Source organism: Pristis pectinata, chromosome 11 (genome assembly GCF_009764475.1).
Source record: "Pristis pectinata isolate sPriPec2 chromosome 11, sPriPec2.1.pri, whole genome shotgun sequence".
Taxonomy (NCBI): domain Eukaryota; kingdom Metazoa; phylum Chordata; class Chondrichthyes; order Rhinopristiformes; family Pristidae; genus Pristis; species Pristis pectinata.
Genome location: NC_067415.1, coordinates 2,017,911 through 2,035,646, shown reverse-complemented (window position 1 = coordinate 2,035,646; position 17,736 = coordinate 2,017,911). Strand labels below are relative to the sequence as shown.

Genomic DNA, 17,736 nt, shown 5'->3' with positions numbered 1-17,736 from the left:
CACAGCAGAAACTCCTTGCAATTCCCGTGTCATCCACATCCTCAGGGTAACCCAAAATCTCTCATTTAATACAGCACAGGAACAGGCCCTTCGGCCCACCATGTCTGTGCTGACCATGATACCAATCTAACTAATGCTGTCTGCCTGCACATGGTCCAAATCCCTCCATTCCCTGCCTGTTCATGCACCTGTCTAAATGCCTCTTTAACATTGCTATCGTATCTGCTTCCTCCACCCTTCCTCTGGCAGAGCGCTCCAGGCACCTACCACTGTGTAAAAAAAACATGCCTTGAAGATCTCCTTTAGACTTTCCCTCTCACGCCTTAAACATATGCCATCTAGTATTAGACGTTTCAACCCTGGGTAAAAGACTCTATGCAATGAGGTGGTTTTGAAGGAAAAGTGACCATTGAACTGGTGGGAGCACACACAAAGTGAGCTAGTATGCAGGTGGTATGTGCACTTGCACACTAGTTTACTTCGTGCATGCTCCCACCAGTTCAGTGGTCACTTTTCCTTCAAGTATTTGTATGATATTGATCAGAAGTTCTTTATACTTGGCGAGTTATGTTCCTCAGGGAGAGGATTTTCATTCTGTGTCTGTCAAACAGAAACTCTTACTATGAATATTTCTTGGTCAGTTTAGAGTTTCTCAAGAATGGTAAAGCCTGAAAGTTTCCATCCCACAAACTGCAGGCAAAGTCATACTGGTACATTATGATTAGTGGTTATGTCCAGAATTACCTCTGATCACTGTGGTGCAACACCAGACAAATGTCCATTGAATTCATTTATGTTGCTGCAATTTGCCTACCGCCACAACAGGTCTACTCTCCATTTGCTCTAGAGCACCTTGACAACAGCAGAACATACATCAGGATGCTGTTTATTGATTACAGCGTTACAGTGTTAAACAACAAGCTTCAAAACCTGGGCCTCTGCACCTCCCTCTGCAATTGGACCCTTGACCTCCTTATCAAGAGACCATAGTCCTCAAGGATGCTTAGCCCACTGCTCTGTTCTCTCTACACATGACTGTGGCTAAGCACAGTTCAAAAACCATCTATAAATTTGCAGATGACACCACTGTTGTTGGCAGAATCTCAGATGGTGACAAAGTGGCGTACAGGAGTGAGATAGTTCGACTGGTTGAGTGGTGTCACAACAACAACCTTACACTCAACGTCAGCAAGACCAAGGAATTGATTGTGGACTTCAGGAAGGGGAAGTCGGGGGAACACACACCAGTCCTCATTGAGGGGTCAGTGGTGGAAAGGGTGAGCAGCTTCAAGTTCCTGGGCGTGAACATCTGAGAGGATCTATCCTGGGCCCAACACATTGATGCAATCATGAAGGCAGCACCCCAGCGGCTCTATTTCGTTAGGAGTTTGAGGAGATTTGGAATGTCACCAAAGACTCTTACAAATTTTTACAGATGTACAGTGGAGAGCATTCTGACTGGTTGCATCACTGCCTGGTATGGAGGCTCCAAAGCACAGGATCGCAAGAGGCTGCAGAGGGTTGTAGACTCAGCCAGCTCCATCACGGGCACAACCCTCCCCGCCATCGAGGACATCTTCAAGAGGCGGCGCCTCAAGAAGGCAGCATCCATCACTAAGAACCCTCACCATCTGGGACATGCCCTCTTCTCGTTACTACCATCAGGGAGGTGGTACAGGAGCCCGAAGACCCACACTCAACGATTCAGGAACAGTTTCTTCCCCTCTGCCGTCAGATTTCTGAACAGTCCATGAACACACAAATGCCACCTCGTTATTCTTTTTTTTGCACTATTCATTTCACAGCATACAAGTCGGTGATAATAAACCTGATTCTATCGGTAATCAATGAATCTACAATAGACCCAAATACAAAATGAGGAAAGCCCCAATAGCAGAGCACATTGAGACCCATTGGCCCAAAGAACACATCTCTGAATCACTCTACACTTAGCATAGGAAAATCAGAGGATGATGCAACAAGGGAGGCCATTCACTCATCAGGTCATTGAAGGAGATTAACCTACTATCTGGTGCTCTCTCTATAGTCTATATATTTTTCATGTGTTTTTGTAATTGCTGCTTGAAATGTCCTATTGAATCTGCTTTTACCCCTTTTCAGGTGGCTCATTCCAGAATTCACTGTATCACATTCATCATGGAGACAGAGCACTACGGCACAGAAACAGGCCCTTCGGTCCATCTAGCCCATGCTGCCTGATCTTCTGCCTATTCCCATCTACCTGCACCTGGACCATATCCCTCCAAACCCCTCCCATCCATGGACCTATCCAAACCTCTCTCAAATGTTACCATTGAACCCGCATCTACCACTTCCACTGGCAGCTCGTTCCACACTCACACCACTGAGTGAAGTAGTTCCCCTGAGATTCCCCTTATATATTTCACCTTTCACCCTAAACCTATGTCCTCTAGTTCTAGTCTCACCCAACCCGAGGGGAAAAAGCCTGCATGCATTCACCCTATCCATACGCCTCAGAATTTTGTCTACCTCTATAAGATATCCCCTCATTCTCCTGCACTCCAGGGAATAAAGTCCTAACCTATCCCTGTAACTCAGGTCCTCAAGTCCCAGTAACATCTGTGCAAGTTTTCTCTGCACTCTTTCAAGCTTAATGATAGCTTTCCCATAGTTAGGTGACCAGAACTGCACACAATACTCTAAATTCAGCCTCACCAATATCTTGTACAACTTCAACATAACATCCCAACTCCTGAATGCCCTGATTTATGAAGGCCAAAGAGCCAAAAGCTCTCTTTATGACCCTATCTACCTGTGATGGCACTTTCAAGGAATTATGGATTCCCAGGTCCCTTTGTTCTACCACACACTTCAGAGCCCTACCAGTCACTCTGTAAGTCTTACCCTAGTTTGTCCTCCCAAAGTGCATCACCTCACACTTGTCTGCATTAAATTCCATCTGCCATTTTTCAGCTCATTTACTTAGCTGGTCAAGATCATGGTGCAAGCTTTGATAGCCTTCCTCGCTGTCCACTACGCACCCAATCTTGGTGTCATCCGCAAATTTGCTGATCCAGTTTACCATGTTATCATCTACATCATTAATATAGGTAATAAACAACAACAGACCCAGCACTGATCCCTGCCGCAGACCACTAGTCACAGAAACAACCATCTACTACCTCTCTCTGGCTTCTCCCACTAAGCCAATGTTGAATCCAATTGACTACTTCATCCTGAATGCCAAGCGACTTAACCTTCCGGACCAGCCTCCCACATGGGACTTTGTCAAAGGCCTTGCTGAAGTCCATGTAGATAGTGTCCACTGTCTTTTTCTCATCAACCTTCTTGGTAACATCTCACCTCAATTCCATTACTGACCACTTTTAATCCGTTCTCTGGTCACTGACCTTTGTGCTGCTCCATCAAAACCCTCCAAGACTTTGAAAGTCATTTTGAAAACCTCTTTCTAACCCTCACGTAATGACATCTATCTCAGCTTCACCAGTCCCTCCACAGAGATGTCTGATCCGTAGGGCTGTCCCAGAAAATCTCTCCTGTACCGTCTCCAAGGTTTTGATATCCTTTCTAAAGTGTAATGCTTGGAACAACAAAATACACCAGCTAGGGCCTATATTTTTTTTTATAAACACAGAAGGCAAAAGGATTGCTCTACTTGGAGCTGGAACAGACATAATGGGTCAAATGGCCTCCTGTGCCTTAATAATTCTATCTCATGCACATTGGTTAATGTGATTCCTACAAAAAGGTGTTTTACAGGCTGTAAAAGCACTTTGGGATATCTTGAAATGGATAGGCGATGCAAATGCAAACCTCTCTCTCAAAACTGTACATTCGAGACATGTCAAATTGACACAAAGGTGTCAGCTTACTCCAACCCTGCATTCCAAAATGTTAGTTCCACAAATCTAGATTTGCTTGCACCATCTCCTCAGGTTACATCCCCTGCATTAACCACTCACCAAATTATTGTTCTTGCAGATTAATTTTGAATTTACCCTCCCTATGGTTTTGGTGTGCATGGGGCAGTTGATGCCTGTGGGGAGAGCAAGAATACGGCAAGTGTGAAGATTGATTTTCCTCTCGGCCAGTTGTTAAACAGATTTGAGTACATCTCCCTTCTCGTCCCATTGCACTAACTTGGTCACCTGCCCTTTCGGCACTTTGATCCTACTCTGAAATTTAAACACTTCTGTATCACCATACATAAACTAGAAAGAGTGCAGAAAAGATTTACCAGGACGTTGCCTGGACTTGGGGGCCTGAGTTACAAGGACAGGTTGCGTAGACTAGGACTTCATTCCCTGGAATGTAGGAGATTGAGGGGTGATCTGATGGAGGTGTATAAGATCATCAGGGGCATAGACAGCATGAAAGCACACAGTCTTTTTCCCAGGGAGGGACACTAAAGACAAGAGGGCATAGGTTTAAGATCAGAGGCAAGAGATTTAAAAGGGATGTCAGGGGCAGTTTTTTCACCCAAAAGGTGGTGCGTATTTGGAGTGAGCTTCCAGAAATAGTGGTTGAGGCGGGCACATCAGCAACGTTTAAAAGCCATCTAGACAACACATGGAGAGATTTAGAGGGCTATGAGCCAAATGCGGGTGGATGGGACTAGCTCACTGGGCAACACAGTCAGCATGGACGAGTTAGGCCAAAGGGCCCCTTTCCATATGACTCTATGCTTTGAACATCAAGTTCTCATGTCTAACACTATTTTTGTGTCTCTCTGTAGAGCATCAGGGATGGCAATTTCACAAGTTTGAGCAGTTCCAGCAGATCCAATTAGGGAAAGGGGAACTTGTTTGGAACTGGAAGCGCAGTGGTTTCCAGGTTCTCCACGAAGCTCCCAGCAGGCTCCCTCGTGGCCATCTGTACTAGCTGTGTAATACACAGTTGTGCCACGTAGTCAGGTTGTTTATGGAATGCACAAGCAGCTCCATCTACAGACAGAGTGGCTTCATTACTATTACAGTGGAAAAAAACATGGAACAAGATCCTCAGGCCTCAACAACAATTCACAGGACAGAAACAAGCTGCTCACTTCAACACAGGTCTGTGCTGGACTTTGTTCTCCACACAAGCTACTTCCCACCACCTCACCCTAACCAAGTAACCTATTCCCGTGTCCCTCCCGTTGTTCTAGGTATCCTTTTTACACACATTTCTGCTCAACCATGCCCTGGGGAATAAGGTCCACATTCTCAACACTCCAAGCTTTCTCTCAAATTCTCTAATGGACAATATCTCACATTTCTATCTGCAGGTATTCAAAATATTTAATGCCTTACATAAAAGAAACAGTTTTCAATTGTTGAGGGTAACAGACTTAAGGCTGGATGAGGGAAAATTCTTCTTCACACAAGTAATTCAAAAAAAGAAAACAAAGATAAACATTTCCAAAAAAAGGGAGATTTTCCAGCAATTTGTCCATTTGAGCTCACCAGGGAAGCCCTTATAAACAATAATCTGAAATAAAAGAAAATCTCAAGGTTGAGCTAGTTATTGAAAGCATGCACCAAGTTCTAAAAAAATCTGTATTCAACTTTCCTGATGAGTTTTTTTTGTTGAGGTAACAGAGGGGGCTGATGAGGGAAATGTGGTTGGTGTATATGAACTTCCAAAGGGAGGTAATAGAGTGTCAGATAATAGGCTTGTGCACAAGGTTGGAGCCTTTTTAAAACTCTAGTTAGGCCACATTTGGAGTATTGCATTCAGTTCTGGTCACCTCATTGTAGGAAGGGTGTGGAGGCTTTGGAGGGGGTGCACAAGAGGTTTACCAGGATGCTGCCTGGATCAGAGGGCATGTTCCATAAGGAGAAGTTGGACAAACCTGGGTTGTTTTCTCTGGAATGGAGGAGGCTGAGAGGAGACCTGATGGAGGTTTATAGGATTATGAGGGGCATAGGTTGAGTAGACAGCTGGTATCTTTTTCCCCAGGGTCAAAATGTCTAATACTAGAGGGCATGTATTTAAGGCAAGAGGAGGTAAGTGCAAAGGAGATTTGCAGGCCCTTGAGCCCACAATGTCTGTGCCAACTGGGATGCAAATCTAAACTTCAAAAATCTGCAGATGATGCAAGGCTTGTCATTACAGCAAATGGAAAGCTGGTTGGTGGCAGACTTCAGAGGGCATAACCCACAAGCAAAGCACTGCAGATGGAAGTTCTCGTGCAATATCATCAACCTGAAATGTTATTTTCCACAGATGCTGCTATCACTGCTGAGTATTTCTAGCAATTTTGTGTTTCATTTCAAGAGAGCAACCGGGTGGTGAATTTTGTGGAAACAGATGGCTTTTAATGTAGGAGTATGAAACGTTTTGGTAGGATGCAGAAACAGGAAATCTGAGAACATGGGTACACTGGAACACAGAACAGTAAGAGCACAGGAACAGGCCCTTCAGCCCACAATGTCTGTGCCAACTGGGATGCAAATCTAAACTAATCCCATCTTTACCTCCCAAAATACACCACCTCACTCTTCCAGACTAAACTCCATCTGCCGTCGCTCCTCTCAAATTTCCAACTGATCTGTCCTGCTTTATCCTTTGACAACCTTCCTCACTATCCATAGTTCCACCAATTTTTGTGTCATCTGCAAACTTACTAAAAAGACCACCCACATATTCATCCAAATCATATATACTATAACGTACAGAGGTCCCACCATTGATCACAGAACACCATCTTGTGGAACACCACTGATCCAGTCAGAATAACAACCCTACAACCACTACCCTCTTGTCTTCCATGAATCGAACCTACCAAGTGACTGTGTGACAATATTCTGGATCAGCCTACTATGACGGACCTTGTCAAAACGTCTTACGAATGTTCATGTAGACAACATCCACGACCCTGCCTTCATCAAGCTTTGTTACCTCCTCAAAAAACTCACTCAAGTTTGAGAGACTAATCTTTGACGGGTTTTACAAATAGTGATCAAGTCCAAAGGCAAGGTTATGTTGAACTTCCATAAAACAACTGTTTAGATGCAATTAAATGATTGTATCAAATTCGGGTCACTGCACTGCAAGAAGGATGTGAAAGCCCTTAACAGGGTACAGAGGAGATTTGGTAAATGGTCCCAGGCTGAGGGACTTTAGTTACGTTGGCAGTTCTGGACCAGGACATCCAGATCCCTCTAAAGATAATAGCTCTGCAAACTCTCACCACTTAGCTTATATGCTTTTTAATTTTTTCTATCAAAAAGGACAAATTCAAATTTCTCCCACATTTGCCCACCTTTCTATTTTGTGTAGCTTTCTTATGTCTTCTTCACGACTTACTTTCCTATTTTTGTTTCATCAACAAATTTAGCAACGATAGTAAAAAGCTGAGGTCCCCCAGAACTTACCCGTGGCACAGCAGTCATTACCTCTTGCTGACCAGAAGACGACCCAGTTATGGCTGCCCTGTCCTGCGAGCCAGCCAATCTTCTACCCTTGCCAATATGTTGCTTCCCACACCACAACCTTAAAATTTTCCACAATAGCCTTTCACGCAGCATTTTATCAAATAACTTCTGGAAATCCAGGTATAACACATCCATCTTCTTCCCTTTTATCCACAGCATGATTTCCCTTCACAATACAGGTCCTCCCCAGCTTACGAACACCAAACTTATGTAGAGCCGGTACATAAAAATCGAGTGTTTGGTAGACTCTACTTCCTCAGGAGGCTAAAGAAATTTGGTTTGTCCCCTTTGACCCTCACCAACTTTTACTGATGCACCATAGAAAGCATCCTATCTGGATGTATCACGGCTTGGTACGGCAACTGCTTTGCCCAGGACCGCAAGAAGCTGCAGAGAGCTGTGGACACAGCCCAGTGCATCACGGACACCAGCCTCCCCTCCTTGGACTCTGTCTTTACCTCTCGCTGTCTTGGTGAAGCAGCCAGTATAATCAAAGACCCCACCCACCCAGGACATTCTCTCTTCTCTCCTCTTCCATCGGGTAGAAGATACAGGTGCCTAAGGGCATGTACCACCAGACTTAAGGACAGCTTCTATGCCACTGTGATAAGACTATTGAACGGTTCCCTTATACAATGAGATGGACTCTGACCTCACGATCTATCTTGTTGTGACCTTGCACCTTATTGCACTGCACTTTCTCTGTAGCTGTGACACTTTGTACTGTTACTGTTTTTACCTGTACTACATCAATGCACTTTGTACTAACTCAATGTAACTGCACTGTATAATGAATTGACCTGTACGATCGGTTTGTAAGACAAGTTTTTCACTGTACCTCGGTACAAGTGACAATAATAAACCAATACTAGCGGTATCGATTTGCTAGCTGCTGTGAGGATGCCAGAAGCTTCTGCTCTGTGGGAAATAGTTTCGAGGACACATTCCCAACTTGCAAACTGTTTGGGTTAAGCAAAGTTCACAGGAATTGTACCCTGTCGTAACCTGACCCGTACTATTTTGAATTTACCCAATTACCGTAACTTTTATTGAAGTTTTTAGTAATATCATCTTACATTTTCCTGATGGTGGATGTTAACTTAATTTCCTGTAGTTTCCTTATTTGTCTCTCTTCGTTTTTGAATTAAAGTGTTACATTCACCATTTTCCAGTCAATAAAACTTTCCCTGAAACTAGGGAATTTTATAAAATTAAAACCAGTGTATCAGCGATCTCATCAGCCACTTCCTTTAAGACTCTAGGGTGAAGCCTCTCAGGCTGCAGGAAATCATCAATCTGCAGCTCGAACAATTTGTTGATACCACTACCCCACCCCAGTGATTGTAATACTCCCACCCAATTCCCCCCTCCCAGTTCTCTATTTACAGCTATTTCTACTCTGTTACTTGTATCCTCTATAGTGATGCAAAATACCCATTAATTCAGTTGCCACATCCTTATTTTCCAAAATTATTCTCCAGTCATTATTTTGGGCTAATAGTCACTTTGTCAACTCTGTTATAACCTGTTGCTGTTTTTATATTTCTGTCCAGAAGATACAAAAGCCTGAAAGCATGTACCACCAGGCTCAAGGACAGCTTTTGTCCCGTTGTTATAAGACTCCTGAATAGTATCCTAGTATGATAAAATGGACTCTTGGCCTCACAATCTACCTCATTATGGCCTTGCACCTAATTGTCTGCCTGCACTGCACTTTCTCTAACTGTAACACTTTATTCTGCATTCTGTTATTGTTTTCCCTTGTACTACCTCAATGCACTGATGTGATGAAATGATCTGTATGGATGGCATGCAGAACAAAGTTTTTCACTGTACCTCAATACACATGACAATAATAAACCAATTCCAATTCTAAGCTTTACCTCATATCCTAAATTTTCTTTCCTCATTAATATTTTAGTAATTCTGTGCAGCTTCTTATATTTTGTCCAATCTTCTGACCTCTTCAGACCTGCTACCCACCTTTGCCATATATAGAACATTACAGCACAGTACAGGCCCTTCGGCCCACGATGTTGTGCCGACATTTTATCTTGCTCTAATTACAGTAATAATTCAATAATCCACCACCCTCTTGACTTTGGGGTTCCAGAGTAGCAGCTTTTCTGGAATATTGGATGCTATTACTCATAAAACGCTAATACACTTCAATTTCACTTTGTACATACTGCACTAGTATAATAACCTTTCAAGTAAACATAGTGAGCTAAGAGGAAGCAGGAAATATGCCAGCACCCTGGATTCCGGATCCGGCCGCAAACCAATCCATGTTCCTGACCTCCATTGTTCCGGACCACAACCGTGGCTCCAGCTGCAGACCAGCCAACATTTTGGATTCAATCCCCTAACTTACTGCACAACCTGCTTGCACTCTGGACCACATGCTTACATGCTGAACTGAGCCAGATGCTAGGATTTCCAAACAACTGGAGACTGGATCAATGCAGTTTTACTGTATGTGCTTTATCTTTAAGTTTGATACCGTTGTCTCCCCCCCCCCAGTTAACCATAGGCGATGAGTCCTCCCCTTGGAACCTTTCCCCCTTATTGGAATGAATCCATTCTGCCTATTCTGAGACGTCTCCTTAAATGTCTGTCATTGTCTCTCAATTCACCGATTCCTTACCCTAATTTGCTAGTTCACTTTGGCCAGCTCTGCTTTCAAAAGTCTCACGACAATTCGTTTACTTGATTAATTGATTTTTTAATTTCATGATTAAACAATTCATTTTAATTGAAATTTTCTCTCAATTCACCGATTCCTTACCCTAATTTACTAGTTCACTTTGGCCAGCTCTGCTTTCAAAAGTCTCACTCAACAATTCGTTTACTTGATTAATTGATTTTTTAATTTCATGATTAAACAATTCATTTTAATTGAAATTTTAAATCTTGCTATTGAGCATAATTTTTAAATATTGCAGTTGTATCCAATTCTTTAATCCTGTCCTTAATAACAATTAGACCTTTCTTCCATAATTAAGAACTTTAACTTTAATTAATCACAGACAATTTTTCTTTTGCATGTCTAATTATGACAAATCTAATCTTAGTGACAGAGTCACACAGCATGGAAACAGGTCCTTCAGCCCACCATTTGCACTGACAATCAAGACATTTATACTAATCATAGACTAAATCAATTTTACCCCCTCTACGTTCCCATCAACTGCCCCAGATTCTACCACTCACCCACACACAGGCCAATTTACAGCAGCAATTAACCCACCTAATTCATTACATTTTTAAAATTACACAAAAATTATCAAAAATAAGGAGCGTCAAAAAACAGAGGGCATGGGTTTAAAGTGAAATAAGAGTTTTAAAGATTATTTGAGAGGAAAGCTTTTTTTTTAATACACACACACAGTGATTGATATCAGGAACTCGCTGCCAGAGGAGAAAGAGTCAGTACAATCACTAGGTTTAAGAGATATACGGACAGGCACTTTAATAGGCAAGGCAGAGAAGGATACAGACCTAGTGCAGGCAAATGGGATTACTGTAGAAGATCAAAAAGGTCAGCATGAGCCAAAGGGGCCCATTTCTATGCTGTACGACTACTAAATTTTGTTCTTAACCTTAGAAGTTTTTGGTCCAATTAATTGCAACTAATTTTTTCAATCTTATGATTGGTTTGACAGCTATTTATCATAACTAAATTTAATTGTGATTAAGTGCGATTAGATTCCTCTCTTGTAATTAATTCATCTTAATTGGAATCTATCACAATCAACTTTAAAATTGATTAACTGAACATTAAACTATTTTATAATTAGATTTATTTAACCTTGTAATTAATCCTACTTTTTAAAAATCAATAGCTACTTTAATTTCATTTACTAATTAATAATTATTAGTTTTACCATTAGGAGACTATTGATCTTGCGATTAATCGTGACTAATTTTGTAATTAACTAAATATTTTATTCTGATGTGGTAAATGCGGGCTCGCTCCTAACTTTTAAGAGTAAATTGGATAGATACATGGACAAGAGCGGTCTGGAGGGGTATGGGCTGGGGGCAGGTAAATGGGAGTAGCAGAATAATGTTTTGGCACAGACTAGAAGGGCCGAATGGCCTGTTTTCTGTGCTGTAGCGTTCTATGGTTCTTGCATTGTATGCAGTTAATTCTAATTTCCGGATTATTTTTAATTTGCACTTAAAAAACTAGGCTTTACTGGGAACTCCAGGACACGGACCCTGCGTTACCTCACTTTGCACCTCACCTTGAGATAAGCAGCAGCAATCATCCTATGCTCAGCATCTCCTGAGTGGTGATCTGATCCATCATATTTTCACAATACATAATTCCTCACCCATGGTTATTGTTAAAACCCTTACCATTTCAAAAAGAAATTAGTAATTTTTTTTTTAAAAAGGTAAATGCTCTTACCTAAATAATAAATTTATACCAAAGAGGGTGAACATGACTCCAACATATCCCACAATGCCAGTGGCGTAGCTCAGTTTGTAAAGTAGAAGAAACCATTTATAAACCAACCTGAAACAAAAGAAAAAAAAATCACAAAGGAAAATATGTCCAAGGAAATCAAACAAAAACTGGCTCAGAAAATCTAACATGCAATGAGCTGGACTCTGTTTCCTGGTGGACATGGGTACAATACTCTTTCATATGGCCTTGACATTGATGGGGTTCAATGAAGCAGAGTGAGAGCAGAGTGATACAGAGCAAGTAGACCAAAAGACCCTTGCTCTTCATTCTTTCTTATTTGAAAAGTCCCATATTGATCTAATACAGAGGCTGAAAGGCTAGAGGTCAGCTTCATCTAATTGGGGCTGTCCCTGCCAAGGAAGTATTTGATGGGTTAGTATAGGAGCTTTACTCAGTATCCAAAGTGCTTCATCTGCCCTGGGAGTATTTGATAGGACAGTGATAAAGCAGATAATCTGTGTCATTCTTTCCCTGCAAGCACTGATGGGACTGAGTAGCAGGAGCTTCGTTCCATATCTCACCAGAACTGGGTGTTTTTAGGATGTTTGATGTGCCTGAACAGAGAAAGCATGGGTGACCTAGAAGGCAGGTGGTTAGTTGAGATTGGCTCAGTTTTTCTTTCTGCAAAAGGGTGAAACTGTATTCTTTTAAAAATATTCCAGTGCTACTCAGTATTGCTGCTTGTGGCTGAATTCACAGGATGACATTTTATCCTTCCTGCATGCCCTGTAACATGCAAGTCTTTGTCGTTTTGTCAGTGGTAAATTGACATCATTTTCTCCACTGATCCTTAGAAGCAGCAACTCTGTTTGACCCAGACTTCGAGGAGCTGGGACAGTCAAGGACCAACACAGCATTCTGCAAATAGATGTCATGCTCCGAAAATCCAAGATGCTATTTAATCTTCAAAATAAACCACCAATGGGTCAGTAACTGTGAAAGTTATCATTGCATTTTCCTATTTAGGATTGCTTCCCAATGTTCCAATTAAAAGGACAAGGGCAATTTCATACTGAATGCAATGTCTCACGGTTAGCAGCACCTTCCCAATGACAGAAAAGTTGAACATTAATTGCTTGCATTGCTAGAGAATCTCTTACCCTGTTAGATATCTGACCTTTTAAACCTGAAAACTAGAACAGAAACTACTGCAGTAAATACTGCTTGTATGCGGTATACTGCTATGTGCCAGTAATGCTGCTGCAAGTAAGTTTGTCATTGCACCCTTGCATACATGTACTTCTGCATAGGACAATAAACTCGACTTAACTTAATATTCCAACACACAGCTGAAACTGCGCAGAATGGGTTCAGGTGTGGGGCTGTGAGGCTGTACAACTGCGAACTGACAGATTGGCATCTAGGTTGTGAAAAGCAAGTTTAGGGTGGATGAGGAATCACAGAAACAGGTAAATAGGAGCAGGCCATTCAGCCCTACTCCATCATTCACATGATCGTGGTTGATCATCTATTTCAGCATGCTGCCTTCACCTTCTCGTCATACCCATTGATTCCTTTTCATTAAATATTCTCCTTGAATATGTTTAGTGATTTGGCTCCACAGCCTTCTGTGGGGTAGAAAACTCCATAGGTCTACCACCCTCTGGGTGGGAAAATAAATTCTCCTAACTTGGTCTAAATGGCATATGCCATAACCCACAGACCTCAGGATTTGTTGGCCTTCAGCCTCATTACCCAAGTACTATTTCTTTACTAATACTGATTTCATTCAGTTCTCTCTCTCTGAACCCTTAGCTCCCTAACATATCCTTTTTGAAGAGAGGATAACAGTTTACACAAGAGAGACTGCAGATGCTGCAAATCTGGAGCAACACACAAAATGCTGGAGGAACTCAGCGGGTCAGGCAGCCTCTATAGAGGGAAATGGACAGCTAACTTTTCAGTTCCAGACCCTTATTGTTCTGCCCTTTGTTCCTGATTATAATTTCCCCTTTCCTGACTGCATTAGTGTCCACTAACCTTTCTCTCCCTCAGGTATTTATCAACGTATCGTACTGGAATATATATACAAAGGTAACGAATTTATATAGTACCCTTCCCAAATCAAGGATGTCAAGATTGTTGATGGGACCCCAGTTTAACCTCTCAGTCCAAAACAGTACCTCTGACTGTGCAGTGCTTCTTTGGTACTTCACTTACATTTGACAGCCTGGGCGAGTGATACACGGCTGAAACAACAGCTTACCCCAAACACATTACCTGGGTGTCGTTCTCTCCAGTGGCTTCCGTGTTGCTCGGAAGGTAATAAAGGCCGTGACAACCGAAAACAGTACCCAGATCACTAGGAACCTCCACCAGTGCAGCTTAGCTGTGAAATAGAGGGGCACGACCCACATCTGGAACAGTGTCACCAGCTGCAGGAGGTCAAATGTACAGGTTTAGCATTATACTGTTGAACTCAATGCTCAGCCAAGGAAACCATGTTGAGACTGATCACATCAGCCAGAGCAGTTCCCAGACCCAAAAGGGCAGTGGGCTAATCACAATTAGTAAATCATTCAAACTGTCCCAGCCTGGCACTTGCCCACCCCTCTGCTGCACCTGACACAAGGCTCCAGACAGACAACACCTCTTGAAATGAAAGCCACTTTTGTGAATGTGGACTGGTTATTCACCTGCTTACATTCCACATTTACAATAGAGGTGTATAAGATGATGAGAGGCATTGATCGTGTGGATAGTCAGAGGCTTTTCCCCAGGGCTGAAATGGTTGCCACAAGAGGACACAGGTCTAAGGTGCTGGGGAGTAGGTACAGAGGAGATGTCAGGGGTAAGTTTTTTTACTCGGAGTGGTGAGTGCGGGGAATGGGCTGCCGGAAACAGTGGTGGAGGCGGAAACGATAGGGTCTTTTAAGAAACTTCTGGATAGGTACATGGAGCTGAGAAAAATAGAGGGCTATAGGTAAGCCTAGTAATTTCTAAGGTAGGGACATGCTCGGCACAGCTTTGTGGGCTGAAAGGCCTGAATTGTGCTGTAGGTTTTCCACGTCTATGTCTACAGATGAGAATAACCAGAGCCACAGCCAGGGAGCTTGAAACATTTACTGTAATGCTAATTTGATCTACACAAACAAATGCAAATTCTGAATGGGTGGAGCTCGTTTCACCAGACTGTTGGTAAAGATTCTGTTCCTGGGAGCAAATTGAAGGGATAAGAGTACTGTGTGAAAAGCTGATCATGTGGCACCAATCTTGCTCTGCAGTAGCCGTTCAGCCTATGTCACCGGCTTCCTTTGAAAATTGCCCCCCTCATTCTGTTTCTAAAAATCCAACTTGCTTCTGAAATGTCACAACATCTCAGTGTGTGTAAAGGCAATTTCTTATATCACTTCTGGTGCTTTTCCCAATTATTTTTGATCCATCCCCTTGAAGGACTGCAGGAATAAGAGAACGTAAAACAACTGAGAGGCAGTGTCAAGGAAGTGCAGCTATTTTCCTTTATGAGGTGGAGGCCAACAATTTAACTTGTCCAGGAACAAGGCTAAGATGACTATTCTAAAAAAATGCAAGTGTGAAAAGGATTGGTATGTGATATCAAGGAGTCTGGGGAAAAAAGTAAATCACGGGATTGGGGAAAATTTTCACCAGTCCCCCAAGTGAAGATCTGGCTCTCTTTATCCACCGCTGATTTTCTCGAGCCTTGTTTCCCAATTTATGCCTTGAGGGAATCAACCCTCTTGAGACTGATGTTACCATTGACGTGTACTTGTTAATCAAAGGAAATCTTAGCAGCACTGGCCATATAGAACCATAGAAAACTACAGCACAGAAAACAGGCCATTCGGCCCTTCTAGTCTGTGCCGAAACATTATTCTGCTAGTACCATTTACCTTCCCCCAGCCCATACCCCTCCGGACCTCTCTCATCCATATATCTATCCAATTTACTCTTAAAAGTTAATTTACTCTTAAAAGATATCTATAAAGGTGCTGGAAGAACTACATCTTTCTTGGTAAAATCCTTTAAATGATCCATCCACCCTTCACACTGGAGGTTTTGTTTTAAAATTAAATGTATATGGTCATACCAAAGAGCCTCTCTAATAAATTAAATCAACTGGTGGATGTGAATGGAAGATTACCCAAAAAGGGGCATTAAGTGAAGTAGATTTTTACAAAAACCCACCAGCTTCGTGGTTACTTTTAATGAGATTATCCAGCTCCTTAAGCACGTTTTTCTTTATTTCCTCAGAGAATGCCAGCATCACTGGATAAACCAACATTTATTGCTGCTGCACTCAGTGGTTTACTGGGTCCTTTCAGAGGCCATTTGAGAATTGACATGTCGATGGGTCTGGAGTCACATATCAAGTAAGATTCCCTACCGCGAAGACATGAATGAACTAGATGGGTTTTTATGACAACCTAGCAGTTTGGTGGTCGCAATTTCTGATACTTTCTCTTTTTTCAAAAAGAAAACAAAGGTTCTAGATTTAATTTTAAATGTTTATGGGGTGAAGACCAACATTATAAATTCAGGAACAAGACTTAATTTTAATTTGGGATTCAACTTCGTGTCTCCAGATCTAACAGCCCAGACCTCTGGATACCAGTGCAGTAACTTTAATGACGATGCAAGTATATCCACGATACCACCGAATTACGGTGGAAGTGCATCTTAACTCTACCTATCTGTCCGCTTTGGTTGCATCATCTTTAACAGCCTTATTCAAACAAAAACCCATCAGCTTCAGTTTAGAAATCTACCTATAACCTCTCAGACTCAACAGCTGTTGGAGGGAGGTCATTGGTAGATTTCTAAACGGGTTTCCACTGGCTCTAGCGTGAGGGTGTGAGGCAGCACTCCTGAATGGGCTGGCTCCATTTTCAGAGATGTACCCTCTTGCTCAGGATATTCCAGCCCCTCTCTCCCACATATCCTCCAATCAGAAGAAAACAGTTTCTGCCATCAAACTCATTATTTCCTTTAATCATCTTAAACTCCTCCAGTTAATTCCACCCCACACCCCCCCCCCGAATCTTCTGCACAATGGAAAAGCCTAAGTATTTAAAAGGTTAAATTACAAGGACAATGACAAAGGTTGCACAATTTCAGCGCACTTGTCCTTCACATACTCCCAAAGACAAGAACTATTTCCCAAGGCACAGAGCAAAGCAGAGAAAAAATAAATACACCCTTACGTTGTAGGACTTGGCGTGTCTTTGCTTCCACTGGACCAAAAGAATCTGTGCCACTACCAAAGTAACAATGAGAATGAGCACCATCTCTGCATGCATCGCTTCGTGCCCACGGTGCTTGGCATGCATCCGTGCATGTTCCACCCTGAAATGAAGCAGAATACTGTAAGCAGGAATAGATGACTATTCAGGTCCCCCCCCACCTCCCGCCCAAGCTGTCTTGCCTTTCAATCAGGTTAGAACTATCTGTGCCTTAACACCAGCATCAGTGAAGAGACTGGGATGATCTTTCATTAGCATATAGCAGTTTAGAAGTTTAATTTTGTCACCCTGGGGGAGAGAGTTCCAGATTTAGAACACAGAACAGAATAGTACAGTACAGGAACAGGCCCTTTGGCCCATGATGTTGTGCTGAACCAATTAAGCTAATGACACCTAATTACACTAATCCCTTCTGCCCGCATATGGCCCATATCCCTTTATTCTTTGCATATTCTTGAACACCTCTATCGTATCTGCCTCCACCACCACCCCGGCAGTACATTCCAGGCACCCACCACCCTGTATAAAAAGAAAACTTGCCCTGCACATCTCCTTTGAACTTTCCCCCTCTCATCTTAAATGCATGCCCTCTAGTATTAGACATTTTAACCCTGGGGAAGAGATTCTGACTGTCTAC

At 42.4% G+C, this 17,736-nt stretch overlaps 1 protein-coding gene across 2 annotated transcripts in view; it reads right to left on the bottom strand.

Annotated features, from left to right (window-relative positions):
- LOC127575943 (RING finger protein 121) overlaps window positions 1-17,736 on the bottom strand; it is a 69,438-nt gene that overhangs the window by 28,348 nt on the left and 23,354 nt on the right. For both annotated transcript variants that reach the window (XM_052026207.1, XM_052026208.1), the window contains exons 3-5: window positions 17,061-17,202; window positions 14,119-14,273; window positions 11,839-11,946 (exon numbers count right to left, since the gene is read on the bottom strand). In XM_052026207.1, the coding sequence (XP_051882167.1) occupies window positions 11,839-11,946; window positions 14,119-14,273; window positions 17,061-17,202 (405 nt within the window). The remainder of the gene's footprint in view (window positions 1-11,838; window positions 11,947-14,118; window positions 14,274-17,060; window positions 17,203-17,736) is intronic.